General features: G+C 47.7%; 1 protein-coding gene across 3 annotated transcripts in view; it reads left to right on the top strand.

Moving 5' to 3' along the window:
- The window catches only part of fnip1 (folliculin interacting protein 1), a 195,368-nt gene that overhangs the window by 154,129 nt on the left and 24,837 nt on the right, over positions 1 to 16,402 (top strand). For all 3 annotated transcript variants that reach the window (XM_072512468.1, XM_072512466.1, XM_072512467.1), the window contains one exon: positions 1,357 to 2,704. In XM_072512468.1, the coding sequence (XP_072368569.1) occupies positions 1,357 to 2,704 (1,348 nt within the window). The remainder of the gene's footprint in view (positions 1 to 1,356; positions 2,705 to 16,402) is intronic.

Below are 16,402 nucleotides of genomic sequence, written 5' to 3'. Positions count from 1 at the left end.
CATCTGGTCCATAAACCCCCTGAGCACCTTGGCCGCAGTCGGCCTCTTACCCGTCCTGGACCTAGAACGGTCCAGTGCTGGGTCCAGCACCGTGTTGAAGTCCCCCCCCCCCCCATTATCAAGCTTCCTACCTCCTGGTCCCAGCATGCGTTTCATAAATCCGGCATCATCCCAATTCGGGGCATATACGTTCACCAGTACCACCCGTACCCCCTAGAACCTACCACTCACCATCACATATCGACCTCCATTATGCACTACAATATTCAGTGCCTCGAACGATACCCACTTCCCCACCAGTATTGCAACCCCTCTGTTATTCGCATCCAGCCCTGAATGAAAGACCTGCCCTACCCATCCCTTTCTCAGCCTAACCTGATCTGACACCTTCAGGTGTGTCTCCTGGAGCATAACCACGTCTGCCTTCAGTCCCTTTAAGTGCGCGAACACCTGGGCCCTCTTGACCGGCCAGTTCAGGCCCTTCACATTCCAAGTTATCAGCCGACTAGCCATCTCCTTTTCTAGGCCAGCCAAGTGCCCGCACCTCCCGCACCCTCCAGTCCCCCAGGCGGCGGACCCCCGCCCCAACTACCCCCGGCTAGTTCCATTTTGCTCCCCCCATGACACTCCCATAAGTCAGTTGACTCCTGCTGACCCCGGCCTCTCCCGCCATTCCATCAACCCCCCAGTGTGAGAATCCGCCCACCCCACTCCTTGATGAAAGGCGTATCAGTTTGAATGAATTGCTCTCATCATTCAGCCATAATCAATGGAGTCATGGAACATAAAAGTCCTTTAGTTGGACAATTTAACAACACTTAAATTAGATTATGAGCGAGTAACCCAAATACGACTAATGAAACTTACAGAATTGAAGAGGGAAGAATTGCAACGAGCTTAAACTTTCTTCCATTCCTGGGACTTGGATTCAAGTAGATCATGCTGGGATGAAATCTCTGCCCATGATAAGCCCCTGTAAAATAGACTTGGTAAATCTTGTGCTTCATGGTTTTGCATTTCTAGAGCAATGCTGTCCATAATTTGATTCTACGTTATTCAATGTTAGTGCTGTACTGGACTGGAGACCACAATGGGAAAAGGAAAATTCACATTGGGGATATTTAAAAACAGACTGAAAGAGTAAAGTTGCATTTTTAGAAAGCAAAGCAAGCTTTACTTTGCATCTGGCTCACAATAAACCTAAGGGTCTTGTGCTTAAAGTGAAAAAGAGTTTACAAACACTGACATTTATTTATCTCAAAACAGAACATCTCCTCTTAACTTTTTTTCCCTCTCCCAAAATAACTTAAATGTCAAAAATATTCTTCTGATTTTAATTATCTATTTTTCTGATAGTTGATCTACATGGTGCAATAGGATCTCCAGTACGATTAGCCCGGACCGTGGTGATTGGTAAACGACAGGAATTGGTTCAGCGACTCCTTCACTTCCTCACGTACTTCATTCGATGCTCTGAGCTGCAGGAAACCCAGCTGGTGGTAGAAGGGGATGGTGAAACTGAAGTGAGTGAGTCAGTAATGACCACATCCCTGGAGAAAGGAGAGGTGGAAGAGTCAGAATATGTTGTGGTTACGCTTCACAGGAATAAAAGTTCATTTTTTCCAAACATATTGCAAAACCAAAACTCTTTCTCACGGGACAGTGCTGCGAGTATCTATCAGAGTGAGAAGTGTCCCCTTCATGCTGCTAAAGAGCAGAATGATGTCACCAGGCAGGAAGGATCAAGTGATGCATTCATACGATGTCACAGGAAGTTTTGGAAAACCAACAGCAGCCCGAGTAGTTATAGCACAAATCTTGCAGCTCTCAGCGGAGAAGATACCATCAAGCAATACAAAGAAAGCACAAACTACCTTCAGGAAGCTAAGACCGAAATAGTGCTGTCTGTCAAATCTGCTGTTGTAGGCCAAAGCCTTACCATAGAGCCTACAATCGAGAAACTGCCCCCTGATAAACAGCTGTCTACTTCTGTGCCCTGTAGTGCAAATCACCTCCAGAACAGTCCTAATTCAATGCAAAAGGTCACGTTTCAGATTGGTTATTCAATGTCGCCTGACTCTGATACAGAAGCCAAGAGAAATGAGGTCCATGAGGCACTGCAGAAAGGCATTGAAGAGCTCAAAAGAACACCGGTAGATGAGGTATTGCCTATTACTCCGGACCAAAACAAAACAAATAGGATAAAGGATCCATTACCGAATTATAAATGGGACTCTACTCATGAAGGCAGTATGAGCCTTTTTGATGAGTATTTTACTGAGGATAATTTAATAGAAACAAAGACCATCGATGATCTTCCTAAAGAGGATCAGCGGAAAGTTGGGCAACAAGTTATTTCAAAAATAGGACTTTGCATTCAGGATAATGAAAAGCAACATGACTTGAGTGGGAACAGTTGTATGTGCACTTGTAAGGTATATGGAATGGAATTAGATTCACAAATACTCAGTTCTGCTGAGCAGAACTGTGGAGACAAGGTCTCGATTGATGACCCCTGTGGGGAAGAAGACAGTCTTCAGAAAAAAGCACCTTTTGGAGTTGAATGGGACATACCCCGAAATGAGAGCTCAGACAGTGCCTTGGGTGATAGTGAGAATGAAGATGCAGCTCATGAGTTGTCTAAACATATTTACAGTACAGAGCAGGATGACTGGCTGGAACAGATGGAGTTACCTTTCCCAGGGTAAGGACACAATATTTCTCTTACATTGAACAAGAAAATCTTGCAATAAATTGAGGGGTGCAAGTTGTGTGGTATGTGGGCAATATTGAGTTACATAGGCAAATAAGATTTCTCGATCTTTAACTTCAGTTGGGTTTGCCTTGAGACACCCTGAGAATCTGAAATTAACAAAGGTGCTGGAGGGGATAACTGGCCCGGGATGCCACTCCTGATTGCTGTTCAGCAACTCCCCTGCTGGAATTTGCTTATCTACTTCACTTTTCAGTAAAATAATGTTTGCAGGTGCCTGTGAATGAATCGTAATATAAATTACACTTTCTGCGGCTTATGTTTCAGCAGGTATTGGAAATAGATTAACTTGTGCCGGTGTAGTTATAGAACAGCAACAGGCTAGCTGAGATGCAGAAAAAGATCACCATTATCATCGGTGCCATGTACACAAAATTTAAATTATTCGGCTACTAGAAAACTAAACTAAAATCGGAAATGGTCAAAATTCACAGACGTTCTGGCAGTATCTGCTGCCAGTTCAGATGCAAGGTCACAGACCTGTAACATTATCTTTGTTTCTATCTCCATAAATACTGTCAGGCGTACTATGTAACAAAGTATTGTGGAATGACACAAAGCTTATAATTTTGAGATTTATTGCCTTGAAATGGAGGCAAATTCACAAACATCTTGTACAGATTACAAAAGCTGGACCGAAGTAATCTCAGCATTTCGAACTCTAACTATATTTTGCATAATAGAGAAATTTAACATTTTCTGTTTATAGTTTCCCATTTCCATTTGTGCTGCCTAGTGTATCCTGCCAGTTCCCACGACCAACCCAGATCTTTGCTATTTTATTGAAGTCATGTAATTTGGACAGAAATGATTCTGGGATTTATTTTGCTGCACTTCAGTGGTTAAAAACTTATTCTGTGTGTGTTCCTGTATGATTCTGCCCTATAAAAGATCCTGTGTGATTCTGAAGTACGATACATCCTATGTAGTGTATTACAATCCCGGACCAGACCCCAGCAGTGGCAAGGACACTGCACCGAAACCCCAATATTTTATTTTAATTTTGAAAGAATGTGAGGAAAGGATACCTTGCTCCAGGAGTGATTTGACACAAAATAGGGATATGGTATATTAAAACAAACTTTATTACTATCACAGCATTAAAATATCACACAAGAAAATGGTTTACAATGACCTATTAAACAATGTGAATCAATAGAGTGACACAATAACCCTTAACTGCTATCTTTATTTCCACTCAAACAACAAAAACATCTCCGATCCCGATCCACTTTTAAATACAGTTAGCACCCAGAAATACTTGCTGTACATAGATGTTTTGAATACTCCACTTTGAGAAAGAGAGATCGTTTGAGACTGATTAAAAGAAAGAGACCTTACCCCCCCCCCCTCTATTAGAATAATGCAGAATCTCTGGCTGTATTTCTTCAGAAAATCTTCTCAGCTCACCTTCCAGCCGCAAATTCATCGTTAACACATGACTGCTTCACCCCTTAACTCCTCCCATTAACTATATCATCGTACTAAACTGAACGTAGTCTCTAATTGAGTACTCTGCAGGGAATCCTCTTAATATAAATAAAAATCCATTCACACAAACTTTTACAATGCTTTAAGTGCGCTTCTGGCTCCAAAACACCAAGCTGTCTTACAAACCAGGATTTTATTTTTCCAATTAAGGGGCAACTTAGCGTGGTCAATTCACCTACCCTGCACATCTTTGGGTTGTGGGGGTGAGACCCACATAGGCACATAGAGAATGTGTAAACTCCACATGGCCAAGAGGCTGGGATCGAAACGGTCCTTGGCGCCGTGAGGCAGCAGTGCTAACTACTGCATCACCGTGCTGCCACAAACCAAGATCTTTAAAAACACTACTGCAGCAGTCACACACACACTAACCCAGGCTTTAAACCCTCACTGCACCAAATACATACAATGTCTTCCCTACATTCATGACACGTGTGCCCTGATTAGAGGAAACTAAGTACAGAACTCCATTTACCTTGTGAAAATAAATGTTCATTGGATGTCTCATTGCTCAAAACTCCAAGTAGATTATTTTAATATTGGCACAATATTTACCAGTAGGCTACCAATTTAGGAACTCCGGAAATAGGAGCAGGTGTAGGCCATTTGACCCCTGGAGCCGGCTCTACCATTCAACTAGATCATGGCTGATCTTCTACCTCAACATCATTTCCCCGCATCATCCCCATATCCCTTGGTATCTTGAATATGTAGAAATATATCGATTTCTGTTTTGAATATGCTCAATGACTAAGCCTCCACAGCCCTCTGGGCTAGTGAATTCCAAAGATTCACTACCTTCAATGTGAAGAAGTCCCTCCTCAGCTCAGTCTTAAATGGTCTAACCCTGATACTGAGATGGTGTCCTCTAGTTCCTAATCCCCCCAGCCCTTGGCCAACGGAAACAACCTTCCTGTTCCTACCGTGTCGAACCCTGTAGGTATTTTCTATATTTCAGTGCATTCGCTTCTCATTCTTCGAAACTCTAAAGCATACAGGCCCAGTCTGTTCCATTTTCCTTCATAGGACAATCCCACCATCCCAGGGATTAATCTGGTGAATCTTAAGACCATAAGACATAGGAGCAGTATTAGGCCATTCGGCCCATCAACTCTGCTGCGCCATTCAATCATGGCTGATATGTTTCTCATCCCCATTCTCCTACCTTCTCCCCATAACCCCTGATCCCCTTACTAATCAAGAACCTATCTATCTCTGTCTTTAAAGACACTGTGATTTGCCTCCACAGCCATCTGCGGCAATAGGTTACACAGATTCACCACCCTCCAGCTGAAGAAATTCCTCATCATCTCTGTTTTAAAGGAACGTCCCTTCAGTCCAAAGCTGTGCCCTCTGGTTCTAGTTTCTCCTACCAGTGGAAACATCCTCACTCTATCTAGGCCTCTCGGTATTCTGTAAGTTTCAATGAGATCCCGCCTCATCCTTCAAAACTCCAAGTACAGACCCAGAGTCCCCCAACTGCCCTTCATTCTAGGGATCATTTTTGTGAACCTCCTATGGATCCTCTCCAAGGCCAGCACATCCTTCCTTAGATACGGGCCCAAAACTGCTCACAATATTCCGAATGACCAGAGCCTTATACAGCCTCAGCAGTACATCCCTGCTCTTGTATTCGAGCCCTCTCAACATAAATGCGAATGTTGCATTTGTCTTCCTTTTTTTTTAAGGGGCAGTTTAGTGTGGCTTGTACCATTTGTTTTTTTTGTGCAACTGTGTTGTGAACTGTTTTAATAATCTGAGTATCTTACCCCCTCTCCCGTACTTTAGTACTGAGGGGAGGGTACCCTGTTTCTCCAACACAAAATTAGTGTTTGTACTGTTCGGCCTTGTATATATTTTTACTGTTTTAATAAAAAGATATGGCCAATTCACCTAACCTGCACATCTTTGGATTGTGGGGGTGAGACCCACACAGACACGGAGACAATGTGCAAACTCCACGCGGACAATGACCCGGCGCCAGGATCAAACCCGGGTCCTCAATGCTGTGAGACAGCAGTGCTGACCACTAAGCCGCCGTGCCGCCCCTGCATTTGCCTTCCTAACTGCCAACTGAACCTGCATGTTAACTTAAGAGAATCCTGAACTAGGACTCTCCAGTTCCATTGTGCTTCTGATTTCCTGAGCCTTTTCCCATTTACAAAATAGTCTATGCCTCTATTCTTCCTACCAAAGTGCATAACCTCATACTTTTCCACATTATATTCCATCTGTCACTTCTTTGCCCACTCTCCCAGCCTGACCAAGTCTTTCTGCAGCCTACCTGCTTCCTGAACAGAGCCTGTCCCTGTATATATCTTTGTATCATCTGCAACTTGACATCAACGTCCTCCATTCCTTTTTCCAGATCATTCATGTATATGGTGAATAGTTGTGGTCCCAATACTGACCCCAGTGGAATGCCACTAGACACCGACTACCATCCTTAAAAGGACCCCATTAATCCCCACTCTCTGCCAATTTTATCATCCACTTTTTAAAAAAATATATCTATTCAAATTTTTTCAACCAATTTTCATCAACCCCCCCCCAAACAAAAAGAAAGAAACAAGAACACAACAATCAGAAATTATACATTGGATTTCCCCCATATACAATAACCCCCATATAACATTTAAGAACCCAAATAGGGAAAAAAAACCCTACCTTCACCCAAACGCCACCCCAAAAGAACTCCCCCCCCCCCCCCCCCCCCGTATCTGCTACGCTCCAGAAACACTCTCTTCACCCTCGGGGTCTTATTCGCCCACACAAATCCCATGATGTTCCTGCTTACCCGTTTGAAAACCGCCTTGGGGATCATAATGGGAAGGCACTGGAACACAAAGAGGACCGTCATTTTGTCCGACTGCACCCTACCCGCTAGTGAGAGTGGCAGCATATCCCATCTTTTAAAATCCTCCTCCATCTGCTCCACCAACCGCGTCAAATTGAGCTTGTGCAGGGCCCCCCAATTCCTAGCTACTTGGATCCCGAGGTACCAAAAGCTCCTTTCTGCCCTCTTCAGCTCATCTATCCCCCTTCCCTGGTCCCCTGAATGAACCACAAAGCGCTCACTCTTCCCTACGTTGGGTTTATACCCCGAAAAGTCCCCAAACTCCCTAAGGATCTGCATGACCTCCGCCATCCCCTCCACTGGATCTGCCACATAGAACAACAGGTCGTCGGCATACAACGACACCTGGTGTTCCTCCTCCCCGGACCAATCCCCTCTATTTCCTGGACTCCCTCAATGCCATGGCCAGCGGCTCAATTACCAGTGCAAACAACAAGGGGGGTAAGGGGCACCCCTGCCTCGTCCCCTGGTACAGCCGAAAGTACTCCGACCTCTGCCGGTTCGTAGCCACACTCGCCACTGGGGCTCTATATAGCAGCCTGAACCAAATGATGAACCCCTCCCTGAACCCAAACCTCCGCAACACTTCCCAAAGATACTCCCACTCCACCGATCAAAGGCCTTCTCCGCGTCTATAGCTGCCACTACCTCTGCTTCCCCCTCCACCGAGGGCATCATAATCATGTTGAGGAGCCTCCGCACATTTGTATTTAGCTGCCTACCCTTCACAAATCCCGTCTGGTCCTCATGAATCACCCCCGGGACACAGTCCTCAATTCTCGTAGCCAGCACCTTCGCCAGCAACTTAGCGTCAACATTGAGGAGCGAGATCGGTCTATACGACCCACATTGCAATGGATCCTTGTCCCGCTTCAAGATCAAAGAAATCAGCGCCTTGGACATTGTCGGGGGCAAGGGCCCCCCCTCCCTCACCTTATTAAAAGTCCTCACTAGCAACGGGCCCAGCAGGTCCACATATTTCCTGTAGAATTCAACTGGGAACCCATCCGGCCCCGGGGCCTTTCCCGCCTGCATGCTCCCCAATCCTTTAGCCAGCTCCTCCAGCCCAATCGGCGCCCCCAAACCAGCCGCCTCCTCCTCCTCCTCCACCCTCAGGAACCTCAGCTGATCTAGGAATCGTCGCATCCCCTCCTCCCCCGCTGGGGGCTCAGACCTGTACAGATCCCCATAGAAGTTCCTAAATACCTTGTTTATTCTCACCGCACTCCGCACCGTATTCCCCCCTCTATCCTTAACTCCACCAATCTCCCTCGCTGCCTCCCTCTTACGAAGCTGATGTGCCAGCATCCGACTCGCCTTCTCCCCATACTCATACGTCACCCCCTGCACTTTCCTCCACTGTGCCTCTGCTTTCCCCATGGTCAACAGGTCGAATTCCGTCTGGAGGTTCCGTCGCTCCCTAAGTAGCCCCTCCTCGGGGGGCCTCTGCATACCTCCTGTCCACCCTTAAAATCTCCACCACCAACCTCTCTCTCTCTTCTCCCTGTGGGCCCTAATGGAGATTACCTCTCCCCTGACCACCGCCTTCAATGCCTCCCAGACTACCCCCACCTGCACCTTCCCGTTGTCGTTGGCCTCCAAATATTTTTCAATACACCCCCACACCCGCCCGCACACCCCTCATCAGCCAACAGTCCCACATCAAGGCACCACAGCGGGCACTGGTCCCTCTCCTCCCCCAACTCCAGCTCCACCCAATGTGGGGCGTGGTCCGAGATGGCTACGGCTGAATATTCCGTTCCCTTGTCCACAACAATATTCAGTGCCTCGAACGACACCCGCTTCCCCACCAGTATTGCAACCCCTCTGTTCTTCGCATCCAGCCCTGAATGAAAGACCTGCCCTACCCATCCCTTTCTCAGCCTAACCTGGTCTGCCACCTTCAGATGTGTCTCCTGGAGCATAACCACGTCTGCCTTCAGTCCCTTTAAGTGCGCGAACACCCGGGCCCTCTTGACCAGCCCATTCAGGCCCCTCACATTCCAAGTTATCAGCCAGATTGGAGGGCTACTTGCCCCCCCCCCCCTCCGACTAGCCATCTCCTTTTCTAGGCCAGCCACGTGCCCGCACCTCCCGCACCCTCCAGTCCCCCAGGCGGCGGACCTCCGCCCCGACTACCTTGCCTACTTTCAGCTCCCCTTTGGCAAATGCAGCAGCAACCCAGTTTCCCCCCCCCCCCCCACCCGCTAGATCCTCATCTAGCCATTTTGCTCCCCCCATGACACTCCCGTAAGTCTGCTGACCCTGGCCTCTCCCACCATTCCATCGACCCCCCCAGGGTGAGAATCCCCCCACCCCTTGGCAATCAGTGTGTGCTCCTCTCCAGCAGCGCCCTTCCCCCCGGCCCCGCCCCCATCCTTCCCTAACGTGGTAAAAAGCCCGCGCTTTCCTGAATCGGCCCCGCCCCTCTAGCGCAGCTCCTTTTTGCGGCCTTACCCCAACTCCCCATCCCCGGGCCTCCACCCCCCCCCTCTCTTCCTCCGTGGGGCCCTGCCCCTCCAACACCGACGCCCACACTCTCCCACAGCCCCCACATCAAATCCATTCACCCATCCCCACCCAGCACTCAAAGAAAAAGAACATTCCCCAAACACAGTAAACATCCCCCCGACAAGCCCTCACTTTGAATCCAACTTTTCAGACTGGATAAAGTTCCATGCCTCATCAGGCGTTTCAAAATAGTGGTGCCGATCTCGGAATGTGACCCACAATCGCGCTGGCTGCAGCTTCCCGAACTTCACCTCCTTCCGATGGAGTACTGCCTTAGCCCGGTTGAAACCAGCCCTCTTCTTAGCCACCTCCTCACTCCAGTCCTGGTAAATTCGGATCTCCCTGTTCTCCCACCTGCTGCTCCGCTCCTTTTTGGCCCATCACAGGACACACTCTCTGTCCACAAAGCGGTGGAACTTCACCACTACAGCCCTTGGCGGCTCGTTGGCTTTGGGTCTCCTTGCCAGGACCTGATGAACCCCATCCAGCTCCAGGGGCCTCGGGTAAGCTCCCGCGCCCATCAGCGAATTGAGCATCATGCTCATATATGCCCCGGCATCGGGCCCCTCAACTCCTTCAGGGAGACCCAGAATCTGAAGATTCTTCCTCGACCTATTCTCCAGGTCCTCAAATTTTTCCGCCCATCTCTTGTGCAGCACCTTGTGCGCCTCCACCTTCACCGCCAGGCCCAAGATCTCGTTCTCGTTCTCTGAGGTTTTTTGCCGCACCTCTCGGATCGCCGCCCCTTGGGCCTTCTGTGTCTCCACAAGCTTCTCAATCGCCGCCTTCATTGGCGCCAGCATTTCTGTCTTCAGCTCCTCAAAGCAGCGTTTAAGAAATTCCTGCTGCTCCTGCGACCACTGCGCCCACGCTGCTTGGTCTCCACCCGCCGCCATCTTGCTTTTCCTCCCTCGCACTTTTCGCTGCACCAGGATCACTTTTTTAACCGCTCCACTCCTGGTCCTATCCATATAATGTCGGGGGGACCTTGCTGTCACCTTCCCACACTGGAAGCCGTCGAACAATTGCCGTTGGGGCCCCTCTGGAGAGCCCAAAAGTCTGTTCTCAGCGGGAGCTGCCGAATGTGCGACCTACCTAGGCATAGCCGCAATCGGAAGTTTATCATCCACTTCTAAGTACTCTTAAATCTCATCCTTAATAGAAGACTCTAAAATGTTACCAAAACCGAAGTCAGGCTAACCAGCCTAAAATTTCCTTTTGTCTACCTCCCTCCCTTCTTAAACGGGTGTTCCTTCAGCCATTTTCCAACCCTCTGGGACCCTCTCTGCCTCCAATGATTCTTGAACGATCGCCACCAATGCCTCCTCAATTTCCTCAGCTATCTCCTTGAGAACTCTGGGGTGTAGTCCATCTGGTCCGGGTGATTTATCCACCTTCAGACCTTTCTGTTTCCTCAGCATCTTCTCCTTAATGATGGCCACTACACTCACCTCTGCCTCCTGACTCTTGCGTTTTGGTATCATAGAATTTTCATAGAATTTACAGTGCAGAAGGAGGCCATTCGGCCCATCAGTATGCCACTGGTGTCTTCAACTGTGAAGACTGATACAAAGTAACAATTCAGTTCCTCTGCCATTTCTTTGTTCCCTATTACTACTTTTCCAGCCTCATTTTCCAGTGGTCACCAATGGTCCAATATCCATTCTTACCTCTCTTACCTTTTATACATCGGGGCAGCACGGTAGCGTTGTGGATAGCACAATTGCTTCACAGCTCCAGGGTCCCAGGTTCGATTCCGGCTTGGGTCACTGTCTGTGCGGAGTCTGCACATCCTCCCCGTGTGTGCGTGGGTTTCCTCCGGGTGCTCCGGTTTCCTCCCACAGTCCAAAGATGTGCAGGTTAGGTGGATTGGCCATGTTAAATTGCCCTTAGTGTCCAAAATTGCCCTTAGTGTTGGGTGGGGTTACTGGGTTATGGGGATAGGGTGGAGGTGTTGACCTTGGGTAGGGTGCTCTTTCCAAGAGCCGGTGCAGACTCGATGGGCCGAATGGCCTCCTTCTGCACTGTAAATTCTATGGTAATCTATGGAAAGAAAACTCTTGAAATCTTCTTTTATATTACTAGCTGGCTTACACTTGTTTTGCATCTTCTCCCCCACGCCCCTCAATGCTTTTTAGTTGTCCTCTGTTTGCTTTTAAAGGCTTCCTAATCCTCTGGCTTCCCAGTAATCCTTGCCACATTGTATGCTTTTTCCTTTGCTTTTATGCTGTCCTTGACTTCCCTTGGTTGCCTTGTCCTTCCTTGCCTTAGCATGTTTCCTCCTCCTTGGGATGAATGTATGTTGTGCTTCCCGAATAAGTCCCCAAAACTCCTGCCATTGCTGTTCAACTGTCTTCCCTGCTCGGTTCCCTTTCCAATCAACTCTGGCCAGCTCCTCCCTCATGCCTTTGTAGTTACCGCTATTCAATTGTAATACTGTTACATTTAATTCCAGCTTCTCCCTCTCAAACTGCTGGGTGAATTCTATCATATTATGGTCATTGCCCCCTAATCAAGTCTGCCTCATTACACATCACCAAACCCAGAATTGCTTCCTAACGGTTCCTTAACCTTAATTTCCCTAATCAAGTCTGCCTCATTACACTTCACCAAATCCAGAATTGCTTGTTCCGTAGTGGGTTCTATCATAAGCTGCTCAAAAAAAAACATCTCGTAGGCAATCCACAAATTCCTTTTCTTGGGATCTGCTACTAACCTGATTTTCCTAGTCCACCTGCATTTTGAAGTTCCCCATGACTATTATAATATTGCCGTTCTTGTATGCCTTTTTGACCCCCTGATTTACTTTCTGCCCCACGACCTGACTACTGCTAGAGACCTGTACATAACTCCCATCAGAGTCTTTTTTCCTTTGCGATTCCTCAACTCTACCTTCCAACCCTAGATGGCTTCTTGCTATCCAAGTTAATTTCTTAACAATGCAACCCCACCTCTTCTGCCCATCTGCCTGTCCTTTCGATAGGACCCATATCCTTGGATATTTAGATCTCAGCCCTGATCCCCTTGCAGCCACAGCTTTGTCATGCCCACAACATCGTACACACCAATTTCAATGTGCACAACAAGCTCATTAACCTTGTTTCATAAACTGTGTGCATTTAGGCACAACACCCTCAGTCCTGCGTTGGCCACCCCCCTTCTCATATCTGTCCCCTTTTTTGCTGTGCCTGAAGTTAGATTCCTGTTGCTTTCCAAACCTGTTCTACTACGTGTTCCGGAAACTTTACTAACCTCTCCTGAGCCCTCAGCCCCTTTAACTCATTTAAAGTCCTCATCATTAACCTACACTCTCACTTTCTTTAACTTTGATTTTCTCATTTTCCTACAACTGAACCCCACCCCCCAATATTTTAGTTTAAAGCCCTAGTTATGTGATTCACCAGGACTCTGGTCCCAGTTTGATTCAGTTGAAGACTTTCCCATCGGAACAGCTCCCTCCTTCCTCATTGCACTCACCCTATGAGACCAAAATTGTATACAATGCTCCAGGTACCATCTGACCAAGGCTGCATACAATTGCAGCAAGACCGCTTTACTCTGTACCCAAATCCTCTTACAACGGATTACAGTGAGGCACAGTCACCACATATTTTTAAGGCAGAGGGAAATAAATTCTTGACTAACAAGGGAGTCAAAAGTTTCTGGGGATGGAAATGTAGAATTGAGGCATAATCAGATCGGGTCATAATCTTATTGAATGGTGGAGCAGGCTTGAGGGACTGAATGACCGACTCCTTCTAATTCATATTAAGGCCAACATATCATTTGCCTTCTTCATTGCTTTCTGTATATACAGGTTAGCTTTTAATAGCTTGTGTACAATGACACTCAGTCCTTTTGGACATCACCATTTCCCAAACTCTCCCCATTTAAAAAATACTTTGCACTTCTCTTTTCTCTTCCAAAGTGGATAATTTCATGTTTTCACTTCGCCTGTCTAAATGTTCTTGAAGCATCCTCCTCACAACTCACAACTCACTAGTCTTAGCAAATTAGCAAATTTCATCAGCAAATTTAGAAATATTATATTTGGTCCTCCCATTCAATTTATTGATTAAAAGCACATTATTGTGGATACTGGAATCAGAAATCTCAGCAAGTCTGACAGCATCTGTGGAGAGAGAAAGGAGTGAATATTTCAAGTCTGGATAACTTTGTCAAAGCTAGAGAGAACTGGAAATAGGATCAGTTTCTCTGCTGTTTGGCCTTTCACGCCTTTTATTCTCTCTGGGGACTGCCATTAGCACTCTTTCCCCTTGGTTTCTGTGGCGATGACTCATCTTTCATTCCCTCACCCTACAGTATAAATATCTCCCACTTTCTATGCCTTTTAGCTTTGACAAAGGGTCATCTGGACTCGCAACGTTAGCTCTTTTCTCTCCATACAAATGCTGCCAGACCTGCTGAAATTTTCCAGCATTTTCTCTTTTAGTTTCAGATTTATAAATGGGGTGAAGGTAAAAGAGAGAGTTCACAGTCAAAAGGTGTTGAGCACAGTGTTAAGTCAGGAAGTCTGTAACATTCCTAATGGGAAGATGAGGTACTGTTCTTCCTGTTTGCACTGACCTTCTCAGGAACATTGCAGCAGTCCAAGGATAGACATGTGGACATGAGAGCTTGACGTTGAGTTGAAATGGCAAATGACAGGAAAGTCTGGGTCCTGCTTGCGGACGGGCCAAAAGTATTCTCCAAAGCAGTCAATGCGTTTAGTCTCTCCAATGTAGAGTAGACCACATTGGGTGCAGCGAATGCAGATTGAAGGAGGTGCACGTGAAGCGCTGCCTCACCTTTAAAAGAGTGTTTAGGCCTTGGGATGGTGAGCAGGGAAGAGCTAAAGGGGTGTAGCATCTTCTGAGATTGCATGGGTGCTGTGGGAAGAGAGTGAGCTGTTGGGGTGATGGTAGAAGTGGACCAGAAGTGGTCCGGGTTATCCCGGGGGGAACAGCCCCTGTGGAATGCTGACCGGGGAGTGAAGAAAAGATGTGTTTGGTGGTGAAATCATGCTGGAATTGACAGAACTGGCGGACGGTGGTGGGGGGAAAGGTGAGGACAACGGGGGACCCTATCCTGATTCTGGGAGGGAGGGGAAAGGGTGAGATCAAAGGTGCAGGAGATGTGTCTGACACTGTTGCGGGCTCTGTCGACCACAGTGGGTAGGAAACCATGATTAAGGAAGATGGAAGACCTGTCAGCAGCACTGTTTTGGAAAGTGGCATCATCGGAACAGATGTGACGGGAGCAAAGGAACTGGAAGAATGGGATGTGGGGTGTGAAGAGCTGTAGTCGAGGTAGTTGTTTGAGTCGATGGGCCTGTAATGGATACTAGTGGACAGTCTATCCCCAGAAATGGAGGCAGAGAGGTCAAGGAAAGAAAGTGTCGGAGATGGACCATGTGAAGGTGATAGAGGGGTAGAGATTGGAAGCAAAATTACTACATTTTTCCAGGTCCAGAAGAGAACATGAAGCGGCACCAAAACAGCTGGCGATGTTCAGATAAAAGGTTTGTGGGAGGGGGCCGGAGTAGAACTGGAACAGGGAATGGTCCACATATCCCATAAAGTGACAGACAAAAAATGGGACCCATGTGGGTACCCATAGCCACATCTTTGGTTTGGAGAAAGTGAGACAAGTTAAAGGAGAAGTTGTTCAGTGAGAGAACAGGTTGAGCCAGATGGAGGCGAGTAGTGATGGATTGGGATTGCTCAGGCCTTTGTTCGAGGAAGTAGTGGAGAGCTCTCAGACTATCCTGGTGGGGAATGGAGGTATAGAGGGATTGGACACCCACAGTAAAGAAAAGGTGGTTAATGCCGGGGAACAGGGAGTTGTTGATCTGTAAGGCATCAGAGGAAACACGGATGTAGGTGGCAAGGGGCTGGACAAGAGGAGAGGATGGAATCAAGATAGGAAGAAATAAGTTCAGTGGGCAGGAATAGGCTGACACAATGGGCCTACTGGGACAGTCATGCTTGTGGATGTTGGGGAGGAGGTAGAAGCAGGCCATCCAGGGTTGGAAGACTTGAGGTTGGAAACTGTGGAGGGAAGATCTCCAGAGGAGATGAGGTCAGTGACAGTCCTGGAAATAATGGCTTGATGCTTGGTGGTAGGGTCATGGTCCAGGCGGAAGTATCTGAGATTTGGCACTCGGCCTCTGTGAGGTAGAGGTCAGTATGCCAAACAACAACAGCCCCATCCTTGTCGGGGGATTTGGTGACAAAGTCAGGGTTGGATCTGAGAGAGCGGAGTGCGGCGAGTTCAGAAGAAACAGGTTATAGTGGTTGAGAGGAGCAGATCAATCATTGATATCGATTGTGAACAGGGAGGTGGAGGCTGGGTTGTGGGAGGAGGCTTTGAGGAGAGTGAACGCATAGCCCTCTTTGTCTGATCGGCTTAGCCTTATCCAGTTCAAGGTGGTTTACAGGACATATATGACTGTGGCCAGGATGAGCAGGTTTTTTTTGAAGGGGTGGAGGATAGGTGTGGGCGGTGTGCGGGTGGGCCCACGAATCATGTCCACATGTTTTGGGCATGTTCGAAGCTTGGGTGATTCTGGCAGGGGTTCACCGATGTTATGCCGGAGGTCTTGAGGGTGAAGGTGCTTCCGAGTCCAGAAGTGGTGACCTTTGGAGTGTCAGAAGACCTGGGAGTCCAGGGGCGGGAGAGGCCGATGTCTTGGCCTTTGCCTCCCTGGTAGCCCGGAGACGGATCTTATTGGGATGGCAGGGCTCGGGAGCGCCGAAAACCGGGGGTTT

This window comes from Scyliorhinus torazame, chromosome 7 (assembly GCF_047496885.1).
Source record: "Scyliorhinus torazame isolate Kashiwa2021f chromosome 7, sScyTor2.1, whole genome shotgun sequence".
In the NCBI taxonomy this organism is placed as follows: domain Eukaryota; kingdom Metazoa; phylum Chordata; class Chondrichthyes; order Carcharhiniformes; family Scyliorhinidae; genus Scyliorhinus; species Scyliorhinus torazame.
The sequence above is the reverse complement of the archived record's forward strand: the minus strand, read 5'-3'. Positions and strand labels throughout refer to the sequence as shown.